Below are 9,554 nucleotides of genomic sequence, written 5' to 3' on the forward strand. Positions count from 1 at the left end.
ACCTCTAGCTCTGCCTCCTACCTTTCATCATTGTAACTGTTTCTAGTCCATACAGCATCACTGGTCTCACCACTGTCTTGTACACCTTTCCTTTCATTCTAGCGGAGACTTTTATCGCATAGTACCCCCGACACTTTTGTCCACCAATTCCAACCTACTTGAACCCGTCTCTTCACCTCTTTTCCACACTCTCCGTTGCTCTGGACTGTTGACCCCAAGTACCTGAAATCCTCCAACTTCTTGATCTCCACCCCCTGTAGCCTCACCGTTCCACCCGTGTTCCTTTCATTCACACACATATACTCTGTCTTGCTGCGACAACCCTTCATTCCTCTCCTTTCTAGAGCATACTTCAACCTCTCTAGATTTTCCTCAACCTGTACCCTACTCTCACTACAGATCCCAATGTCACCTGCAAACATAATGATCCATGGAGATTCTTGTCTAACCTCATCTGTCAGCCTGTCCATCACTACTGCGAACAAGAAGGGGCTCAGAGCTGATCCCTGATGGAGTCCCACCTCCACCTTGAACTTCTCTGTTACCCCTACAGCACACCGCACCACTGCCTCACAGCTAGCATACATGTCCTGCAGCTGTCTAACATACTTCTCTGCCACTCCAGATTTCCTCATACAATACCAGAGTTCCTCTCTTGGCACCCTGTCATATGCTTTTTCTAGGTCTACAAATACACAAGGCAGCTCCCTCTGGCCTTCTCTGAACTTCTCTATTAGAATTCTCAAAGCAAATACACCATCTGTAGTACTTTTTCTAGGCGTGAAGCCACACTGCTGTTCACAAATGCTGACTTCTGCTCAGTCTAGTTTCCACTACTCTTTCCCATAACTTCATTGAATGGCTCATCACCTTTATCCCTCTATAGTTGTCGCAATTCTGCACATCCCCCTTATTCTTAAAAATGGGCACCATCACACTTCTTCTCCATTATTCAGGCATCTTCTCACTCTCCAAGATGCTGTTGAATAATCGAGTCAGAAACTCTTCCGCTGCCTCTCCTAGACACTTCCACACCTCCACAGGTATATTATCAGGACCAACTGTCTTTCCACTCTTCATCATCTTCAATGCCTTCCTCACTTCACTTTTACTAATCTCTGCTACTTTGTTGTCTACAATAGTCACCTCTTCTACCCTGCCTCCCTTTCATTTTCCACATTCATCAGCTCTTCAAAGTGCTCTTTCCATCTGAGTGTGGAACTCAGGTCAAAGGTCAAAATCCATGAAACACTGAAATACATCAATGAAAAAATGTGGACAGGAGGTCAAACAACAAAACCGGAAAAGTCTGTGTTTTGTGCGGATGAGTTTTGGACATCATTTCCCAATAAAAGGGAAAGATTTGTGTCATGACAAATCACAAATAGGCATTGAACCCAAACACAGACACAACACAACATGGAATATTTTAAAAAGTGTTCAAGAATCTGTTGGTGGGTCATCTTTGATCTCCTTGGATTCCCATCCATCCATCCGGTATCCACTTAGGGATGCTGAAGCCTATCCCAATTGCCATTGGGCGAGGGGCAGGTTACACCCTGAACCGATCACCAATCAATACCAAGGTCACATATAGAGACAATTCTGCATGTTTTTGGAGTGCGGGAGGAAACTGGCGAACTGAGAAAATCCACGCAGACACTGGGAGAACATGCAAACTCGTGGCCGAAAGGTCCGCTGTGAGAATCGAACCAGGATCCTTCCTGCTGGGGAGTGAATGTTCACATTTTCAAACAATTATGTCATTGATTATAACAACATAATTGGCGGAGTGGTCACATGATCAATAAGGTGTGATGCAAAATGCTGGCGGTATGATTTATCTATATAGACAGTGATTCTCATGTCTCTTCTTCTGTCATAAAGGCCCCACTCGCCAGCTGGTCGCTGTGGTTACAGCCAGCCACTCCTGGTCAACTTGGGTGTCCTGGTTTTAATCCTGCAGCCGTTAATCTTCTTGTTCTGAAGACTCGGTCTGTTGTATCTCAACTTCTGACGTGTGTGTGTGTGTGTGTGTGTGTGAATATATATCCCTGGGAGCAGAGACAACATCAGGGTTCTCTCATACCCTGGTTGTTGCAGGAATAAACAAAAAAAAAAAAACAAAGCCAAAAGGAATCCAACTTCAATATTCAATCATTCTGATCAGAATTTACACAAAGAGCAAAGAGGAATAGAAAGGAGGAGGAGGGAGGAGCAGAACGGAGGGAGGCGCAGAGAGGATGCAGCATTAGCAGAGGTGGAGGGAGGAGGGAAGAGTGGGGAGTAGAAAGGAGAAGGGAGGAGTAGTAAGGAGCAGGGACGACCAGGAGGAGCTAGAATTCTCCGCCATTGCCCCCCACCCCTCATAAGACCCCCAACTTCCATTATGTGTAGCCCCCCACCCCCCCACCCCCAGCTGTTAGTGACTGTGTAATAAACTCCTTCTGTATGGAGTTAATAAACCAGGAGTTCTGACTGCAGGGTTTTCTGCAGTGACCTTTGACCTCTGAAGTTCCCCAGGAAACAGGAAGTAGAATCCTCCTGTAGTTCCCCTCCGCGGCGGCAACGCCGTGTCTTGTCGCTTCTTTGATGTCATTTTCTGCTGATTGTGTTAATAAAGGTTTTTGAAAATTCAGAGGCTCAGAGCTTTGAAGCCCCCCCTCCCCTTTATCCTCTCTGAGGGGATTTCTTTGCTCTTTTCGTCGGCTCACTACAATTGTGTTATCGGAGATAATTAATTCCAATCCCCATCAAAAGGCCTTAGTGCCCCCCCCCCCCCCCTCCACACACACACACACACGCACACACACACACACACACACAATGAAAGGCAGGCGAAGAAAAGGGCCAAAGGCCGGATCATTATGGTCGACACTTTCCTCCATAAGGCACAAGCAGAGTTTTCCCGAGACTGAGTGGGGGGGTCCCTTGTCCACCCCCCCGCCCCAAGTCACACGCACACACACCCTGGGCCCCCACTGGGAACATATGGCTCGTATTACAGCAGGGTGGGCGACGGGTAGAGGCGGGGGCCGGCTTTATTACACAGACCCAGAAATGACATCATCACAAGTTTATTGACGAGCCGATCAGCTCCGACATAGATCCCACATGCACACACACACACACACACACACACACTGACTCACGGTGCATCATGTAATGTTGCAGGAGATCAAAGATCATTGCCTGTCAAGTATCCGCAATGACTTCCTGCAGTGTGTTGACTCTTTGTTGTTTATTTGTCTTCTGGCTGCAGGTACTCCGCCCCCCTACTACAATGTCAGATACGGACGGTCGGCCCGTGAGCGCCGACTGTCAGCTGCCGTGTTTCCCAAATCGAACGGATAAATCCTTTTCGATCAACACCATTGCTTTTATTTCTGGAAGTTATGTCACTTCCCGCGACATTTGATAAACCTGCATTTTAATCATTATTGATTGTCAATGACGACTTTGAAATCAGGTGCAAAAATGAGTCGGACAAAATGTTCCACATTAACAAAATTTGAACCTGATCAAAAGTAATATTACCAATGAGACATTTTAGCTTGAAATAAATATTGAATTTATTTATTCCAGCGTTGCCTATTTTTAATTATTGAACCAAGTAATATGACTTAATTCAATAGATTTCACAATCAGTTAATATACTGTTTCTTTTTTACAGTATAACAAAGTGTAGTAATAAAATGCATGGATTTTAGAAACAGGCTCATTTGTTTGTGTGTGAATGTGTCAGTCTGCGTTCTAAAACAAAAGAAAAGCGGCTGATTTAATTGATGTATTTATTTTCTGTCTTCTTTTTCTGTTTGTCATTTTGTTTTGTTCTGTTTTGTTTTGTTTTGCTTTGCTTTGTTTTGTTTTGTTTTGTTCTGTTTTGTTTTGTTTGTTTTGTTTTTGCTTTGTTCTTTTTTGTTTTGTTTTGTTTTGTTTTTGGTTTGTTCTTTTTTGTTTTGTTTTGTTTTTTGTTCTTTTTTGTTTTGTTCTTTTTTGTTTTGTTTTGTTTTTGTTTTTTTCTTTTTTGTTTTGTTTTGCTTTGCTTTGTTTTGTTTTATTTTGTTATGTTTAGTTTTTGTTTTGTTCTTTTTTTTTTGTTCTTTTTTGTTTTGTTTTGTTTTGATCTTTTTTTGTTTTGTTTTGTTTTGTTTTGTTTTGTTTTGTTTTGTTTTGTTTTGTTTTGTTTTGTTTTGTTTTGTTTTGTTTTGTTCGGAGTTTGCCATTGGTTCACCGTCTCCCTGCCCCGTGGTTCGCAGATCCTTCCGGCGGTTAATTGGCGGTTAATTGGCGGATAATTCGGGATTATTGACGTGATAAAGCCAGAGATCAAACCCAAGTCTGCCGCTTTGTTGCGGTTCACCGCCCACCGACCATCCGGATCCCGCGGCGGCGCTTTGACATGCTGTAAGGCGAACGGAGGAGCTCTGAGCTCGGCCGGCTTTGCGGCGCGGAGCCGGGGAGGGGGGAGGGAAACGGGAGCAGACGAACCGGAGTCACTGAAAATCACCGGGAATAAAACAAACTGAAATTGAAAATCCGGAAAAGAGACGTAAAAAGAAAAGGGATACCAACAGGGGAAAAAGGTAAGGCTCGATACTAAATAAGAAAACTATGAAATATAATTTTCATAATTGAAAATAAAGATACTAATACGTTTCCATCTTTGGAGAGGAAGAAAATCGAACAATTAGAATGTAAAATTACAGTTCTTTGTCATAATAATAATAATAAATAATTGCAATTATAATTCTTATTATTTGTTGTTTTTGTTTGTGTTGTTTTATTTTTGCAGATTTGTTTGCTTCTCAAAGATGAAAATAAAAACTTTCAATTTTTTTGATCGGATCCATGTTCAGTCTTATACTTTCTGAGCATTTCCTCTGTGATCGATTAAATAATTGATTGGCTCCATGACGTCATGGGTCTGTGAAAAAAAAAAAAAGACAATTTGCTGGTCAGTGACAAACTATTTTCAGACTGATGATTTAATCATTTGATCACCGTTTATATGTTGTTTTAATATTCTAAAAAGACCTGCAGTCTTTTCAATGGCTGATCGATGTACCTATCGATGATTGTTGTGTAAATTTTGTTATTTGAACTCACACCGACCTCCCGGACCAGATCCAATTGGGTGATTGAGTAAATGGCAAAAACAAGAAAACAATATGTTTCTAATGTTTCTTCCTTTTATTTGCAAAAGACAGAATAAGTTAAAAACATGCGACAAGGAACAAACACGACAAGGACCAATCAGACAGCTGCTTCTCTTCCCCTCCATCTTCCTTGCCAATGAAGAGGACAAGCGTCTGAGGACAAAGAGCCTCTGCTTCATTCATGCACATGATATTCATAACAATCAATAAATCAAAGACCAGAGCTGGACAGAAAAGTTTCATCACAGACAGAAAAAAACAGACAGGAAGTAGTTCCTTCTTTTACACACAGACCAGATCAAGAATCACCTTGGACATTTGATCAATTGGTTTATTGAAATACTGGTCATTTGTTTCGGTAGAAAATAATTTCCTTTAATTCAAACTGAGGTGCCTCACTGAGAAGTGATCGATCACTGATCGTAATTAATCATATTGCTTCTTCAAATCTTCCTTGTCCTGCTGAAAACGTTTCTGTTTCATTTCCTTGAATTGAAACTAGGTCAATAATCGGATCCGATCAATCTAAAGATCAACGTCAATAATCCACCTGGATACAGATGGCGGGAAAATCTTATGAACCCACCCCTTAAGATTGAAGCCTGTTTGTGTGTGTGTGTGTGTGTGTGTGTGTGTGTGTGTGTGTGTGTGTGTGTGTGTGTGTGTGTGTCAGGGGTCAGGACCACTGGAGGTCAGCAGGGAGCACGGAGGTCGTGGGAGAGATTAATCCTCCTAATATTTTCAAATCAAAGCTGCAATATATTGAACCTGCCGTGTTGCCTTGACAACCTGCTTACCTTTGACCCTCCAGCAGCATCAGAGAAGGACCGAGTTTGATACACAACCACATTTTTGATAATCGATATATCTCTTCAGATTCAATTCAACCGAAGTTTGTCAGGATCAAACCAATCAGTTTGTTATTGATTTCTATGAATCGATACCTTGTACGATCTATCAGTGTGGAGTCCCCGATGGCAGTCGATCATCATCAGAACCCAAGATTTGGTTGTTGTTTTTTTGGCTTTGGGTCTCTGATGTACCTCCATTTATTAGAACGACATTAGCAGAACGTTGGTGAATCCTTCATCGGTTGCGATCGCGGACGTGCAAGGAAGGTCAGGTGTCCCGACCGGATACACCGGATACCCACGCGGACCCCGTCCCTGTATCTGAGCCGACGACGGGCAGAGCGCTCCGGCCATTCTCGTGAACATGGTTCTGGTGGGTTCTGTGTGTAAAAGAACGTTTGAGTGCCAGCTTGCCTCCTGATCACAGTGCAGAAGTCCTGGTACCAGAGTCCAGACCAGCAGGAAGTCCGGCCACATGCAGACAGAAGGTATGTCCGCAGCTAGGAGGTGTTGAGGAGGGGTCTGGGATACACCCCCTGGTAGTAGGAGGCCTCCAGCGGCTCCATGGTCCTCCCGCCGAGGCCCGGCGCCGCCCCGGCGCCATAGGAAGAGTACTGCAGCGCCTCGTAGGCTTTCAGGTCCAGTTTGTGCTGCTGCTCGGAGCTGGACATCAGGTTGTTGATGGAGAACGGGTGGTTGAAGGAGAAGTGGGCGTCGCCCTTGATGTGCAGCTGTGATTCGTGGGCCATGGAGTGCGGGGGCATCACAGGGATCAGCTGGGGGCCCGGCGCTTTCAGCTCCACAGGCCCGCCACCTCCCCGCAGGTCCAGGCCAGGTGGGGGCGACGCCTGGCTTGAAGACGGCAGCGAGTCCAGCAGTCCTGGCGGTTTGATGGCGTCGGTGGAGGGAGACGGCGCCGCCTCCTTCCTGCCGTCCCCCTTGGTCGTCATTTTCTTCTCGCACTTGAACCTCTTCTGGCGACGAAGGTAGCAGCCGTTCTCGAACATGTTCCCCGAGTCCGGGTGCAGCGTCCAGTACGAGCCCTTTCCCGGCTTGTCTGGCGAGCGCGACACCTTGACAAAGCAGTCGTTGAAGGACAGCGAGTGGCGGATGGAGTTCTGCCAGCGCTGCTGGTTCTGCCGGTAATACGGGAATAGGTCCATGATCCACTGGTAGATCTCGCTCAGCGTCAGCATCTTGCTGGGCGCCTGCTGGATCGCCATGGTGATGAGGGAGATGTAGGAATACGGCGGCTTGGCGTGCGGGTAGCTCCGTCTGAAGGTCTTGCTGTCACGGCTCCGGTTCAGGCCGCCGCCGCCGTACGCCATGCCGTGGTTCATGGTGGGACTCATGGCGCCATAGGGGTTCAGGCCCATGGAGGCCTGCTGCGCTGACATGGAGCCCATGCCCGACGGGCTCAGAGCCCCACCCATCGCCGCCACGCCCCCGCCCAGGCCGGACATGGCCGCCGGCGCAGAGCTGCCCATCCCTGACACGGGGGCAGGGCTTAGGCCCGTGCCGCCGTAGGACACATTGAAAGAGCCGGATGTGGTCGCGCTGCCGGACATGTAGCCGGACATGGAGCCCATCCCCAGACTCGAACCCATCCCGCCGCCCGCCATGGGAGAGTAGACCTGCGGAGAAACACCTGTCAGACACCACAGCCTGGAGCCGGAGGACAAGGAGCACAACGGACGAACAAGCCAGGAGAAAGTCAAGCAGGAAGTTATTATACTAATAGTAATAATAATAATAATATTCTGTTGAGTTGAGTGACAAACGTTGTATCGCTCTTTCACGATTGATCCCTCGGGATGATTGAGCTGAAGGTTACTTTCACAAAGAGGGAGATTAGCATTTCACTTTCCTTTTCTTTTCTCATCTTGGGGGAAAGTAGAATTGGGATTAAAAAAACAATAACAATAACAACAGAAAAATAAGAACAAAAGATAAATAGAGAATAATATCATCAGGCTGAAAAAGCTTATCTAATTATAAGGAATATTAAAGATCAGGAATGTTAAAGATTAATCAAACATAAATACAGAAGAATTCGATGGTTATATAGAAATGACAGTGATTGCTAAATTAATTGATTCTGATTTTCCAAACCTTTATTTTTTATTCTGAGATTGATCATAAGATTTAACTCAATTCACTGATCAAACATTGAAAGATAAATCAACGTACACTCCTTTTCCACTTCCTGCTCTTTTCCTTTCCCCCTTCATTTCCTCAACTCTTTATTCCAGTTTGTTTTGATTTGATCTCGTTTGGCTCTTTTAAAATTGACGAATCAATAATAATCAATAAATAAACAAACCAACGAATCAATATATTACATTTATTCCTCAACTAAAATGAAGTGATGGAAAATTGTCAAAAGTAATGGATCGGATTTTTCTCCAAATCGGTGGAAAGGAAAGGAAAATTATTATTTGATGATCAGTCAGCCATTCAATTGTCCCTGATTATAATTGATTGATCTGAATTTTTAATCAATCATTTTTTGGGAAAAGAAAACAAATAGAATGAGCAATAAAACAAGTTATTAATAACTTGGATCGATTCTCACCATCACGACCTTCATTATCATCTTTTTCTTATAATTTCCCTCGGGATGTTAAGTTTTAAAGTTGTTTTTTTTAAAATTGATCCTTAAGTAAACAATTTAAAAAGATCTTTGATATCAATTATTGATTAGTTATTGGAACTCAAAGGGAAGAAACGAAGAAATAGAAGAGACTGATTTCCTTTTCGATTGCTTTTTAAATTACCTGTCACTCAAGGGGTTAACATTTGATTCAGTTCGTTATTTAATCTGTTAAATACGTTTATTCATTAATAAAGTGACAAATACAATTGTCCTTAATAATTCCGAATAATTTATTGTTCTGATCGATGTTTAGATAAAACGAATCGGATCCTGTTTTTCTCTGGGATTCGGATCGGAATCATTTGCCGTTTCGATCACTCATCGATGGCTACTTGATTGATATTTCTTTATTAATTGAAAGCGTATTTAAATTTGTATCTTTCGATTCCGATTTTCGAAAGAAAGAAAAAGGAAAAACTCGAATGGATACAAATTTTAGTTTCTTATTTTCAACCAGGTTTATTTCAATAAACCAAAATCTGAATGACCCGGGCGCTTAAATCGGCTTCTTGATTTTTTAGATCGGACTGGAAATAAATCCGGTGATACTAAACTTGCAGTTTTAAAATAGATTTAAGCCCGTTGTTCCGAACCACGGATCTTATTCTTTTCTGTTTATACAAAAAAAAAAATACAAAAATCTGGTCACTTTTCGTTCACTTTCATATTTTTTAATAACGAATGATACCGCCCGCCTCGAAGACGCGCCCGTCATCCCAAATAATGATATTAAAATAAAAAAAAAGTTCATAAAGATGAAGTTTTTTTTTCGATTGAAAACTCAACTTTTGCAACTTTTTCCAAGGTTTTTTTTTTTTTTTTTTTTTTTTTTTTTTGTCTTTTTCCGGAAACTCAAACTTTCCAGTGAACCAAGTCGAACCTGCACCG

General features: G+C 43.2%; 1 protein-coding gene across 3 annotated transcripts in view; it reads right to left on the minus strand.

Annotated features, from left to right (window-relative positions):
• Positions 1 to 5,181: 5,181 nt before the first annotated feature.
• foxa1 (forkhead box A1) overlaps positions 5,182 to 9,554 on the minus strand; it is a 4,500-nt gene continuing 127 nt past the window's right edge. The window contains exons 2-3 of one of the 3 annotated variants that reach the window (XM_086152767.1): positions 8,214 to 8,219; positions 5,182 to 7,644 (exon numbers count right to left, since the gene is read on the minus strand). In XM_086152767.1, the coding sequence (XP_086008893.1) occupies positions 6,511 to 7,644; positions 8,214 to 8,219 (1,140 nt within the window). In that variant the 3' untranslated portion in view covers positions 5,182 to 6,510. Of the gene's footprint in view, positions 7,659 to 8,213; positions 8,220 to 9,554 lie in introns of all 3 variants that reach the window. The other 2 variants (XM_086152852.1, XM_086152684.1) reach the window with 2 other exon arrangements.

Source organism: Fistularia commersonii, chromosome 1, assembly GCF_037954325.1.
Source record: "Fistularia commersonii isolate RoL2024-O1a breed Wild chromosome 1, RoL_Fcom_v1.0, whole genome shotgun sequence".
In the NCBI taxonomy this organism is placed as follows: Eukaryota; Metazoa; Chordata; class Actinopteri; order Syngnathiformes; family Fistulariidae; genus Fistularia; species Fistularia commersonii.